We start from the raw sequence: 14,635 nt of genomic DNA, 5'->3' as shown, positions 1-14,635 counted from the left end.
TTCTATCCCTGCTCTGTACAGTCAATCAGCTTAGTGGCCATGTTTGTTTGTTTGTTTTGTTAAGGTCCATTCACAGAATTAAAAATGGGAAGAGGAAAGACCATTTCAAGAGGTGCAACAAAAAGAGCTTTGCTGAAGACCTAAAACCACCCATCACATGTGTGTCAATCTTTCAGTTTCTGTAGCAGCACACTAAAAACCATTTTTCTTTGTGGAATTGAAAAATCCTTTTAAGTGTATAAAAGCATTTATCTGTGATCTCTCATTTCTGAAACAGTCAAACAATATTAATAGTGTTTTGTCTTCTTGAAAGTACTGAATTTAGTTACTGGTCTCCATGTAACTTCACCAAGCAGTTTCCTTTATATTAGGCAGCACAGAGTACTGCAGGTTAAGACATCCCCTTCCACCAGGCTCACTAATGCAAAAAACCCTATAGATGTTCCTACAACTTCCTTGCTGGTCAAAGACAACAGAGCACTCCTAATCAGAACTTTAAATTTCCTAAGAGTGCTTGAAGCTGAAAGTTGAAAGTTAGTGCATATTCACCTTAGAAATGGTGATATGCTGTGAAAATGTCGGGCAGATCAACTGCCCTTTGATGCCTATAATTTCTTGAAGTGTGTGAATGTTTCTGACAAGCTGGAAGGCAGTTCGGGATTTAAGACTTTTCCTCTACTGACCATTGCTACAGAAGGCTAAAGCATTTTTCATCAGATGCTTTCCAGATGACTTGCAGACAAACGAAATTAAGTTAAATGCTCCTGTGAGGCACTCACTGTAATACCCAATTTAGTATGAGGAAACTGAGGTGGCACCAAGCAAACACCCAAGGGTGTGCACTCCAAAATGTACTGCTAAAGGATATCAGGAAATAGGAATCATCATTCTGGATGAGACAAAGGTGCATTAAAGCCCATCTCTAAGAGGGGCTGACACCAAGAACAAAGTAGAAAAAGAAACATATACCATAGGAACTATTCTTCTGCTTCTGGCAATCAGCACCTTTGAGGTTTCCTTAAACATCATCCAAAATCACCATGATGAAAAGTTACACACCTTTCACTTTAAAGATCCCAAAGAAGCACTATTCCCCATCTAGGGGGACTCTTAAATCACTTCTGCAATACTCAGAATACAACAGATTGTTCAAGATTGCTTCTGACTGTCAAGACTGAGCAGCCAAGACAGCTCAGAGACTGTTATTTCTTGTAGATGAGGGACCAAACAAGACAAGTTCCAGCATCAATTTATTGCATTCCAGTTAGTTCCTTCTTCAGGGCAGCAAAGCCAGGATTTACCTGCAGAACCATTGTATTTTTCAAGTGGTCACCCCCAGACAAGGGAAAAAGTACTTCCAGAAAGTCCCATATAAAGGCATGGTGTTATACCCATGGAGAAGATGAGTTCAGACCTAGGAAGAGTCAGTTCCTATTTATGTCACACTATGTGATCTTGGAAAAGCCACTTAGTCTCCCCACTGGAAAATTTATGCATTCAAAACCATAAGGTGCTTTGACTCTACAGTGATGGAACCCAAACAAACGCAGCAGGCAGTACCCAGCTTACTTGTGTCCTTGTCCTGCAGACTGGGGTAACAGTCCTGCAGTTTGTGTGATGCAGGTCTCCAGAACCCATGCCCACAGACACAACAAACTTCTGAGTCTCTTCTCATACAGGTTAAGAATCCTACTAAAGCAGAACAGTTGAAACAAAACCAGAATAATATTAGGCTAAAAGTCTAAAGTGCTACTCTTAGATGAAGAATTACAGTTTTTTCCCAGTGTCAAATAATGAAACCCAAGCATTACTATAATCCTTGAAAAACAGCTGTTATACTTAAGCAAGTGTTGCCCTAAATTGACTTGCCTAAAGTCACACAAAAATCTGTCTTCTTACACCCACATCTTCTCACATTTTGCTCTTAACCAGTTTTGTCCAGCAACGACATTACTTTACACATTGGAAAAGGACAGGGAACCTTGAGAACTCATCAAGCTCAAGTTGCACAAGGAGAGATTATCTTCACAAGTACCCCAAAGTCATTCCTCCTGACAAACAATTAAGTATACTCATCACTTGTCAGATTGCAAACATATTTGCCTTCATGTGACAGATACATGGCCAGTTGATGAAACACAGGGTGCTTGCACTTCTCTGTCCCACAGTCAGTATTTTCCCATCACTTTAATGTTATTTTCCTGTTAGGTGGTGAACAGTCCCTGTTGTCACGAAGTCCTGTCTCAGATTTTAGTAACATATTTTTCTGGTCCCAGGAAGGAGCCTCTAGTGCCTTCTTAAAGACTCCTGTAGTCCATTCTGGCCAAAAGTTGACTATATTGAGCAAATTAACCCATAGGGTATTCTTTGAAGTCCAATATTGTTATTCCTCAGTGGGGAAAACCTGTCCATCCACATTCCCACACTACTAAAAAGCCATCTGCTGTTCCCCCCATCCGTGTTGCCCAACAACTGACATTACAAATTAATTATTATGTCAGACACATACAACTACAAAGTGTCCAATTAAGGACTGAGTTCCTTTTGTGTAGGAATTCCCTTTTTAAAAACAACAACTAAATAACTATTTACTGCATCACAACACTTTTGTTTTAATTAATAAACCAGGGTCATGCCTTGAAGTCCTTAAATGGCAGCAGGCATGCTGCAGACTGGCATTTTTTAGCCGAGTTTGTCCTGAACAAGGACCAACATGAGCAGTGTGTTCATCTTCTGGACAATTTCTGTTTTGGAGGGAGAGCAGCTCTGGCACCTGGGTGTGCTTTGATTCAACTCCATTTCTGTGTAGCCTCAACACTGGAGATCCCTGACAGGCTCTGGACACCTGGAAGAAAACCACTCACCACATGACATAAATAGCAAGCCCTGGATGTATAGGTTGTAACAGGTCAAAGATACTCACGGAAATCCTCTTGGCAATCATCATTCCTTGAGACATCTCCTAGTGAAATCTGACAGCTTCAAAATCACACAGCACACAGATCTATACTCATAAACTTTGTCACACCCTCTGAAAATAGTTTAAGAAATCAGTTTTCTCATGTAATGGTCGCTCACATACCTGTTCCCTTCCCACAGAAGCAATTGATAATTTTCTTCTCTGTGTGTGTTTTGGCAGTGTGCATTCGCAAAATAAATTTATCTGCCATCAAAATCTACACCTCTGAAGGGTAAAAGACTGCTACTGTCCACTTATAAAAGCTTCAATGTTTAGCATTGAAAATAAGTAAGGTGTACGTCTCTCAAATGAAAAAAGAGCCTCAAGCTGAATCAACCCAGACATGAGAAGTAATCTACTATCTTTGCAAAAAATAATATTTTTAGCTAGATGGTATCTGAGCCTGGTCACCTGCAGAACATATTTTCTAATATATTTGCATGCAGCACCTTGTATTTATGAGAGCTGTAGGCCCAATAGCAGAATTCAGACAGAAATGTCTCAAAACTGTTTCTTTCAGAACTGCAGTGCTCATAAGGACATAAAATTATGTCTGGCATTGTTGCAAATTTTGGAGTTTCCACCCAAGTACCACTGAAAAGAAATAGCTTGTTTTCTGAGAGCAGGCAGAACCCCGTGAGAAGGTCACCTAGCAAGAGTCGTATCGGTTCAACTTTCCATGACCACAGCAAGACAGTCTCTCCTAGCTGTCATCATGGGATGAAATTACTTTCACAAGCATAAGAACTTCCATTGAAATATTTCAGCACACAAAGGCCTGTACCCAGAGAGCTGCATGGCAGCCAGGTAACCAAAGATGTGAACATAAGCTATTTAATACCTTGTCATTTAACCCAACAACAACGTTATTTATTTTTATGTTTTTCCATTAAAAAAAAAAAAAAAAAAAAAAACTAAAAACAGATTACACAGAAGTTTAAAAGTAACAAGTAGTATGACTCTGTGACAGTTTACACAAACTGGCTTTTCTTTCAAAACTAAAGACAGGTTCTATATGATTCCTACACTTATGAAATAAGACCTTATTTGGATTTAAAATAAGTTTGAAATAGATTTTTCTGTTCTTCTCAAGACAATAAATGAATGCTGCTACTAATGTTACTACCAGCAAAGGAGTTTTAAAAATTCAAATATTTACTCTGGTTCCCTGAAGCTTAACAGCTTCTTGAACAAGAGCAGCTTTTTAAAAGATTTTGTATCTTGACACTAATTTCAAGTGCTGGAGAATCTGCGAAGTCCATTAATAACAAAGTGCAGCAGTTAATTGGTTACCACTTTCAATGTTTTGGGTTTTTTTCCTTTTCTGAAAATTCATATTCTGTTTTGCTTTCTGCTCCCTGAAGCCATGATTTCTGTGTTCACAAGCATGTGCTTTTTGAAGGCTCTCCTCTCTCATTTTATTCATGCATAGGTATGTAATCAAATCACTTCAACAAATTCAGAATTTCCTTCTTCATCACCACCTACATGAAGTGTACATATACAGTTTTCTGACACCTACAACCAGTACTGACTTCAATTAAAAAATGTCTTAAAAACAAACCTGATTCTATTATGGAAGTGAGATCATTAATACTGCAAAAGAAATCTCCCACTCTGCATTCAGTGTATTCAACTCCTGTCAGCTCTTGGCTACCACTTATCTACAAGGAATGTCTTGTCCACTGCCTGTTGCACGAGTCTTGACACCTTTAAGTATTTTCAAATACTGTTCCTCATCTTTTAAGGCATATCCAGCTTCTTCCCATGGTTATTAACATCACAAAGCTTTGAGTCCATCTTTCAGAAGAGCCAACATGCTCTTTGATTCAATCAAATACATGAGGCTATGCCATTATTTGTCATCTTTCTACTCTGCGTGGCCTAGATAAAACTGTCAGAAAGGATTGTGCATTTTCTTTCTACTGTGTGTTCATTTGGGGATTTTATTTTTGTGCAAACAAACATCCAATTACTAAAAAAATTATATATCAATTAAAATATTCTTATTGACAGTAATATTTTCAAGATTGAGTTTCTTAGCCAGAATACATCAATAATCTACATAATCTAACTGAAACACTAGACATTTTATAATATGTTTCCTATTAATAATGTTGGATATTTTGCTTCATGACAATCCTTAAATTTTTAGAGTATTACATTAGGCATTAAAAAAAATTCTCAGTCTTCATAGATTTTCAAAAGTGTTCTTTAAGTCTTTATTTACTGCTGGAATACGATTTGTTCACAGTTACATGATTATCTGTAATATTAATCTTTGTTCTCACTACGGAACTATGGAACAGTTCTGTATTTTCAGCATCATTGTTGACAACTTCAGCACAGCCATCAGACAAATGTCACTGTTCTTTTTGCTTCTGGTATTTTTTAACTTCTTATTAGCCTTAAATCCTATAGAAAATCCAGTCAGTTTTCTGTAAACATCTTTATAAAACTTACTTGCACTTATTCCTATATATTGGCTGCTGCCTTGGAACCATTTCTAAATCAAGACATAATTCTCCCTTTGCTGAACCCCTCTTTTTGTATTTGTATCTATTCCAGACAGCCACGTGTTCCCACATCCTCAGCCAATCCCCAGCTTTGGGAGACCCTCTTGTAGGCACAGCTAGAAGTGTACCAGTGATGCAGCAGCACATCACATTGCACAGAGGAGATTTGCTGAGTCCCTCAAGCTTTTGCAGCAGTCTTCTCCCATGGCCTGATGACCTGTGCTGAGACCTTAGGAACCCTGGTGAGGAGACAGTTTATAGCATGGAGGGAGTTCAGCCAGGGAGGAAAAACAATGGATAACATCTCTGTGCATTTTTAACTAGCACTTAACCGCTGCCCAAGCAACCAGAATAGTACAAGAATATCTCAGCAAATTCTCTGCTAGCATCTTCCCTTCCCTGACAAAAGAGTGGAACACTGAAGAATTGTAGGGGAGTATATCTCCTCACATTAATGCTGCTTTCTTGAAGGGAAAAGCTTTTCCAAACAACACACAACCTGAAGACCACCAAGCCAGCTTGACCTCAGAGTACATTCAAACCTGTCCTCATTCAAACTGCCTTCAGCCTAAAGCACTTTATCTTTTACTTCCATATTTTGCCCAGGGCTGTGTGTGTTGCTTGCCAACAGAGCAGTATAGATGTTGCAAGCAACTACAGACCTAAACATGGATTATAATGTAAAAGAAAAGACCTATAAATGGTCTGCAGATAAGAAGTAGGACCAAAGGTCAACACAATTTCTAAGTAATAAGCTTTTATTTAGAAGGTTCAGCCTTATTTGGCTCTCTTACTTAAACTAATTTGTAAAAAAATAAAAACTTATGCCTCCCCCCACCCCCCACAGACTTTTCCCAGGAACTATATGATATACACAATATTTGCCCTAACAGAGAACTACAACCAGCATGCAGTCCTGCACACAACTCTATAAGGTTCAATTTGCTGCTTACTTCTAACAACAAATAAATCATATATTGCAGACAGCTTCTCTTGTAGCCAAAAGCAACAGGGAGTGAATGACCACCACGAACTGGTAGTCCAAAATAAGTTTTGCTTATTTGCAGCAGTGAAAGCGAGCTGTCTGCCTGCCAGTGAACTGCAGAGAGTACACAATTAAAAGGTACACCTGAAGAGGGAAAGCTGATACAGCCATGCCTCCCTGCTGACATATGAAAATAGGCAAAACAAAGAGCTGAATGCTCAGGACACTACAGCTGCTGGATGTGAACCCTTCCCACATAATATTAATCTCTCTGTATTCAGCAGGCTCCAGTGCCTTGACTTACAAAGCTGCACACAACTTCCTTCCCACACTTAAGAGCAAACAAACTGGGTTTTTGCTGCAATAAATTTGTATGTATAAATTTGTACAAGTGCCTTTGTGCTACCTTGACACAGGATCTTTAAGAAAGATCACCCAAAGATCCAATGGCTGTCACACAACTGTCCCCACATTTCAAAACCCAGTTATGCCGCAGCACTTTCTTGCATCTTAATTATTGTCTCTTGCAGCAGGAAAAGCAAGGCACAAACATTACTATGATATCAGAGAGGGTGCTTTTAACTCATGCTGTAAAATAATTTTAAAATGTTGTTTCACAATTTATCAAGTTGCTCTAAGGACTTTGACATTGCTGTCAAAATGAGAATTCTAGCCTTTACTGCCATCACCTCCCTTGCATCAGTTGTAGGAATGACATGACTGCAGAGGGAGGTGGATCTGCCTGCTGGGCACCATGAAAACTTAACAGCCAGCTTTTGGAGAAGTGAGAAAAAGTGTGGAGGACTTACTAAATATAAATTGCAAGAAATTTTTGGAACTACCTCTATCAATACAGACAATATTAAAAGAATAAAAAGAAATATTAAATATTAAAAGGAAAAAATAATTCATCCAATCATTAACATTTTCTTGGAGGAGGGGTGTTCAATTTAAAAATATTTCTACAATATGTGGCAGCAAAAACGGTTTAAAAAAATCCCATCCCTTTCTGCTGATTTCTACACCCAGGTTACAACTACACATCTTGATCTGTTAATGCAAGGGCTGTAACACCTTGCTATGAATTTGCTAACAAAATAATTTCATTCTTAAAAACAATCCTTCACTTTAAGTGAAGGCAAATTATGCTACCAAACAACTTCTCAAGTAACTGGTTCATCACAAACTGGACAGAAACCAATTCCAGACACTTCACTATGATAAACAGAAGTGTTTGCTGGGCTTATTTTTTTAAAATGCACATTAAATTTATGTGTCGCAAATCTTATTTAATCTTATTAAAGCTCTCTTTTTTTTTTTTTTAATGCCAGCCTGAATGTAATCTAAATTGTGATTTCTTTGTAACAAATAGCATATGTATCCACTTCTGTGAGAGGAATGTCAAATTTACACACTACAAGATTTGGGCCCACAGTTCACTTAGTGAAAGAATGTCAAATATATTTTCAACACAGCTTCTTTGGTTCCAGTAATTCAAGAATTTTACAGGGGAAAAAGGTAATAACAAACTTAAATGCAAGCACTCACAAGAAAAACCCAGGTGTCTCCACTGTCTGTAAAAAGCAGGATGGGATTTTGATCCAGCTGAACTGAGAACACAGAGAGGTGAAGGCGCTGCTGTATCCAAAATAACCTAGACACAGTAAGTATTCTGCCCATACCACTACTTTGCTCATACTATAGAAATAGTTGTCTCAAATATTTTAAACAGAGATAAATGATACCAACAATAAAATCAGAAAGCAATCCATTAATTTCCAGATGGTCATTTTGCACCTAAGCCACCTCCAATTCCCTGAGAAAAGCACAAATACCAAGTGGCTGCACAGCAAATGAGAAAATGAGATGGGAAAAGTTATTCAGGTAAGTATAGTTGAGCCAAATAAGTCTTTGTGGGTTTTTTTGTTTTGTTTTATTTGGGGTTTTTCTTTGTTTGGTTGGGGGGGGGGGCTGTTTGTTTTGGGTTTTTTGTGGTTTTTGTTCTTTTTGTTGTTGTTTGGTTTGGTTTGGGTTTTGTTTTGTTTGTTTGTGTTTTGTTTGTTTGGGTTGGGGGGGGGGGTTAAATCCCAAGCAGTCCCATGAGTAATGACACAAAGGAACAGGGCAGTCCAAGAAGCACAGGAACATCTGGACTGTTTCTTTCTTTGACAGTATCAATTTTAAACATTCCAGGGACTGTGGCTTCCCTGACCCTTCAAAACGCTTATAAACAAACCCAAATGAAATAAATATTAATAGGACAATACTCCCTCCCATTCTTGCTGCTCCTGTTCCTCACACCTTACTGCTGGTTTCACACCTCTACAAAGTTATGCCAAACCAAGTGCTGATGCAGCACATTGAACTGGATTAAGGAAAAAAAATCAACTAAAAATTTAGAATTTTCTTCAACTAAATTAATTTCCACACAGGAAGCTGTGACTAAGGACCGTTTGACCCAGAATATTCTTATGAAGAGCTCTATTGTTGAGCCTCCACACCACAATACATATCTACCCTGTTTTCTGAGGTTTTAGTCAAATTCCCTTTAGTACATTTGAAACCTTACATGTTTCAGTTTTATTTGAAAGTTGTTATTTCACCACACACAATAATGACTTCAGGTTGTTACCCTACGCCTCCTTTTGATGACTTTTATTAGTTCAAGTCCAATTCTACACCAGGCACTCTCTAGCCTTTGTACAGCAGCTACCAAGATCAGCACCAGCCCATCAACCTTCTATCAGCTGGCACCACAAGGGCAGTGGCCTCCACACTTGGATTTAACAGTCAAAAGGCAAATCAGAATGAAGTTGTAGGGGTCCCCAGAGATCATCTCTTCAGAGTGGGAACACCACAAATTCATTAATTCTTGCAGATTGCTTAATGTCTTCTACGTGCTCATGTAATGAAAATAGTTTGTGTGCATACTTTACCCTGCAGGCAAACCCACAAAGAGCCATCAAAAAGGCCAGAATACTTTACAGCCACGAGCCTTACTTAAGAAAGTACCAGTGAAAATTTATTTCAGATAAATAAATTGCTGTGTTCACATGGAAAAATGAAGATAAAAAGTGCTTTAGGCATCTATTTATTTTGGATTCCTTTCATCATATACATCTACTGCCTGGTTTCCAGAAATCTCACGCCCTTTCAAGTGCACTTATAATCATAGGTTTTCAGACCTTGTTAATTCATTCACATCATCCAAAATTAGAGGGCAGAGTTTTAGGTCTTGATCAGTGTGGTGGGGCTGTGGCACAGCAAAGGCAACACATGCTGCTCAGCTTGGTCCAACATAATCTAACATCCAAACCAGTCCTTGCTCTCGGCGCTCACGCAGCTGCCTGAAATCTTTGCTGGCAATGAACACCGAGACTGTAAGACAGGAACATGGCTGAAACTGAAAACACCTCTACTACATAAACAGTCAGTAAAGATGAAACCCATTGCATTACCAGTTTCCAAATGCAGACCTTGAAGAAAATGCCAGCCAATGGATGGTTAAGAATTTCAGCATATTGGGCCAGATTCCAAAACTCTCAAGCCAGTTAGTAATTAACAGACATCTAGGTCCTCCACATGAAAGAAGTCTATTGTTAAAACAGTGACACAAATTTTTCCTTTCCTTTTCCTAGCCAGTCTCTGCCTGTGTTTTAAGATTCCCTTAGGACTAGAACAGCCTATGATTTTAGAACCTCCGCTTCTCAAACAGACCATTTGTTAGACTTTTAGTTGCCAAGAATGCAAACATGCTTACACCAGAGGTAGAACAAAATTAAATTACAGATTTTTCAGAGACCCATAATCTCCTCTTTCTTTCATTTAATACCTGGGGAAAAAAATCCAAATAACCTTCTACCATATCTATAATAGCAAAAGAATTACAAAACATAGCAACAAAACAATACTGAGGACCTGTAAATAGTCTGAGTCCAATTAGTGAGCAATATACCTAAGGGGAATATTAGCCTGTGTCTTCACAGACAATGATGTGTTACAGGAGAATTTCTAAGATAAACCAAAGGCTGCCTCACTAAGACCATTTTGTTGGTAATCAGTTTGTAAAGCAGGAATGATCGATGATTTGCACTGAATTGCCTGTTCTCTGTTCTGTTACCTTACTGAAGATAGATGTGGATAACAAGAGACTACATATAAACCACACAAACGAATCAATGTAATAAAAGAGAAGATTATATTAGAGCTGCATTTTGAAAGGATGAAGTGCAGACACTCATCTGTAAGGGGGCAAGTTAAATCACCAAGGGTAACAGGGAGAATGTGACAGAGCAGGAGCTGGCAGAAGTATTCAATGGATATGATGACACTTTAAGAAGAGTCAATAAAACAAAGAGCCAAGCCCATCAGAAAAGAACAAAAAGCTCTACCAGAATTTTTAAAAACCATTTTCTGAATGCCCATGACTTTCCAAAGTCTATGGCTTTGACTGCTTTGCTGTTTGCTAGAGTTTGACTGGTGTGTCTCTACCTCACCCAAGTCTATATGGTCATATGAGGAACACCCCAAATCCCCACTGCATTCAAGGTGAAAAAGCCATCCCTGGAGAAGAGAACTAGATTAATTCCTTTGGGACCAGGTTCGCCTCCTCCCACTTCAAGGAGCTACCGCACTCTGCCTGTCTATGCAATTGTTCATTTTAACTCTCAACATATGACCAGAACTATGTAAAGAAAGCTTAATTCAGCAACTCAGTCAACAGCACCATTCACCAGGACAGTCAGTCCTTTCTCTGTCACCCCATGGGAGCGCTGCTCTCACCTCTGGGTACAGGTAGTCAGTCCAGGTCCAGACTGCAGAGCCCCAGGAAGCTCACACTGCTGCTGGAGGAGAGCTGCAGGCAGGTTGCTGGGATGTCAGATCAGCATTGCTTGTGAGCTTCTGCCACCTAACAAGTTTGGGAAGAACTGAGCTTACTGGTTCACTGGCAGAATTTGCTGCTGTGTTGCAGAAAGCCTATATTACAGTTCCAGGCTAAAAGCAAAATGAAGGAAACTCAGGCACATTTCAAAAATGCCTCATTAATTTTTGTCCCAAGTCTTTAATTTTAAGAAATATGTATTTCCCATTCTTTTTGCTTCAAACAGCAAGCAAAATCTATTAGTACTTTCTAATATATTCATAAAATTCAAAATTTGTCCAAGGCAGGCAGTCATGTTCTTTCAGATTCTTCCAGCACTGGCCACCATCTTCTCTGTATTTAGTTTATTCCATACATACAATTGTAAAGCCACAAACGTTCCCTAGCATTCAGTATTCACGAGCACATGTATTAATAACTCAGCAAAGCAATATTAATCTGCAAGCATCATCTCATAATGCAGAATATTCCAAGCGCAAGAAAAGCTCGTGCTTAATTTTAAAATGAACGATTACAAGGGAGAAGTCTCTTTTAGAAAACACAATACAGTGCTATTTTATTGAGAGATTTGCCAGCAGATCAGGAGTGCTGAGCCACCCTTTTCCCAGGAATGTTGCTGTGAGTTGTCTCATTCCTGTCTGGGGAGCTCGGCAGTTCTCATGGGCTGAACTTCAGCCACAGATGTAGGCACGTCTGTGTAAACATTTAAAAGGTTTTATAGAAGTACAAAGCAGATGCTGGACATCAAAATCTTCTGGAAGATCTTGGGTCAGATGAGAGCTCTAAGTCATGTAAACACAGCATTCCCATCCCCAGAATAATCACATTTCTACACACACACACACCCCCCCCCCGCCACAAGATTGGCAATATCTAGAAGATTGGAAGTATTTTCACAATTATTTAAGCACATCATGTTTATCTCTACAGTTTTAAAGTGGTGGAAAAAATGAAGCGACAAAAAGGCAAAAAAGCACCCTCCCTGCTTTTGAAGAGTACGTTGTATTTTTGCCCCTGTGGAAAACATCTTTACGCAGCCACAACAACAACACTCGCAAAGGCAACGCAGCTGAAAATTTTAAAGAGAGATACAAAACTTTATTTTCGCATTTCGAACAGAAAAGGGCAGCCACAACTTAACGCTTCACACGGCAGCAGCGCAGCCAGCAAGGCAGAAGAGCAGAGACCAGCAACGAGCTTACGCAACTCGCTCACGTACCAAACGCTTTAATTTACGCTACATTAATGAACAGAGCGCAGCACAGCGGGCCCACCCCTCCCGTTGCCCCGCTCTCCTCCCGGCCCCACGGCGGCGCCGGCGCCCCCAGCCCCGGGGACGGCCCGGCCCGGCCCCCCGGCCCGCCCCTCCAAGATGGCGGACGCACCTCCGCTCCCTCCGCCGTGCCCCCGCCCCGCCTGCACCGCCTCTCCGCCGCCGCGCGGCCCCGCCCCCGCCCCGCCCTCCCCGCTCCTCCATTGGCCGGTGCCGCCGCCCCTCCTGACGCCGTAACCAATGGAAAGACAGGAAAAGGCGGGGCGCGCGCGCGGCCCCGCCTCTTGTGCGGCCGCCCACACCCAGGCTCTCGCGCTCCCCGGCGCGGTTGCGCCCCCTGTCGGTCGGCAGCGCGGGTGCGGCGTTGGAGAAGGAGGAGGAGGAGGAGAAGGGGGAGAAGGGGGAAGAGAAGGAGAAGGGAAGAAGTAGCGGGAGCCGGGACGAGGCCCCGAGGGGTGCGGGAGTGACCTGGGGCCTGACCCCTGGCCTCAGGCACGCCCCATGCCAGCCTCCCAGCCCGACAGGCAGCCCGGCCCCTGCCCGCCGGCCCTCGGCGCGGGCCCTGCAGCCGAGGCGGAGCGCAGCGAGACCCCGACCTGAGCCGGGCTCGGCGCTGCCCCAGCGCGGGTGACAGCTCTCCGAGCAGGATCCCCGGAGGATGGAAGAGAAAAGCAGTAAGCCTTTAAAAAATTATATATATGTATGTATATATATGCATGTTTTGGGCAGCCATTAGTCTTGCAAGAAACATTTTGAGGAGTCAACTGTCTTAACCTACTTTCCCGTTCAACTAAATTAATTATCCAGAATGAATGGCAAGGTTTGGGGTTGATTTCTTTTTTCAGTTACAGCACAGAAAAGATGGAGTAGCTAACGTAAATAAGGCATGTTTTACGCTGTCTTTGTCATTATGGGCTGCCCACGGAGGTGGTGGAGTCACCGTCCCTGCAAGTGTTTAAGGGAAGACTGGATGTGGCACTCACTGCCATGGTCTAGTTGGCATCCTGCAGATCGGTCAAAGGTTGGACTGGACGATCTCAGAGGACTTTAACAACCTATTTGGTTCCGTGATTCATGGAGATAAAAATTTGGAATCTTCAATGTGGTTGAAGAGTGCTGTCTTACTTCTTAGTATTCTTGCAGTGCAGGGTATCTTGCATTTGTCAAGAAACAGATTCAGTAATTTATTTAGCTTTAAAAAGGTTTTATTTTTTCCCCCTAAATAAATTGATTTAGTTTTAGTATTGCTGTACTGAGCACATCAATTTAGGAAAAAAAAAAAAAAAAAACCAACTGTGAGTTAATGGGCAAGGGGGTTGTGTAAGCTCATCTGAATGTGCTGGAAAGTTTGGGTCATCTTGTGACAGCTTCATGCCTCAAGTAAGAAATGACCTAAGTAAAAAAATTTCCTTGCATTGCTTGTTTGAGTGTTCCTCAGCTAGATCTTGACAAGGTGTGGGATGACTGTTTGAAAGGGGAATGACAACATATTCTTACACTGTGCTCCTCCTGATACCCACTGTAGTATTTACTTGTATAAATTTTGAAAAGCTGAGTAGCTACAACTATTTTTGATTTCTCACCTGATCTCTTACTTGTCCATTCTGTACCTCTTGCAGTGCTGTGTGACTTCTTTGAAGGGGAGAACCTTAACAGTTCCAGGGAGGAGAGCACTGAAGGTAGTATAATCTGGATTTATGGAAGGAAAGAGAAAAGGAGTGTATATTTGGCACTGATTCTGATATGAAAATTACTACTGGAAGACAATAGTTTTGCCTTTTATGGTGTAAGAGGTTTGTCAGCAGCACTACAGGAAACACGCACCCAGGTTGTTTATCTGGTGGCTGGAGTAAGTAGCCCTGACCTTGGCTGCTTGTTGCTTGCTCTAGCATCATCCCCTGCACAATGCTGGGAAAGAAAAGCGATATGTGGTCACAAGGATTCTATAAAGGGAAAAGAAAATCCCTCCAGTCAGATGACAGTGCACACCCTTGATCCATCAGCTGGAGAGGTGGTTCTG

The 14,635-nt window shown here is 40.9% G+C and overlaps 2 protein-coding genes across 2 annotated transcripts in view; one reads left to right on the top strand and one right to left on the bottom strand.

Moving 5' to 3' along the window:
• The window catches only part of CAB39L (calcium binding protein 39 like), a 61,312-nt gene extending 48,558 nt beyond the window's left edge, over nt 1–12,754 (bottom strand). The window contains 2 exon segments of the mRNA XM_053934899.1: nt 11,243–11,369; nt 12,728–12,754. The gene's annotated coding sequence lies outside the window, so the exon portion shown is untranslated.
• Nucleotides 12,755–13,032: 278 nt separating this feature from the next.
• SETDB2 (SET domain bifurcated histone lysine methyltransferase 2) overlaps nt 13,033–14,635 on the top strand; it is a 45,352-nt gene continuing 43,749 nt past the window's right edge. Inside the window, exons 1-2 of the mRNA XM_053934778.1 lie at nt 13,033–13,289; nt 14,235–14,294. Coding sequence (XP_053790753.1) covers nt 13,274–13,289; nt 14,235–14,294 — 76 coding nt within the window. The 5' untranslated portion in view covers nt 13,033–13,273. The remainder of the gene's footprint in view (nt 13,290–14,234; nt 14,295–14,635) is intronic.

Source organism: Vidua chalybeata, chromosome 2, assembly GCF_026979565.1.
Source record: "Vidua chalybeata isolate OUT-0048 chromosome 2, bVidCha1 merged haplotype, whole genome shotgun sequence".
NCBI classification, from domain to species: Eukaryota; Metazoa; Chordata; class Aves; order Passeriformes; family Viduidae; genus Vidua; species Vidua chalybeata.
Note: the sequence above shows the minus strand (reverse complement) of the source record. Positions and strands in the feature narration are given on the sequence as shown.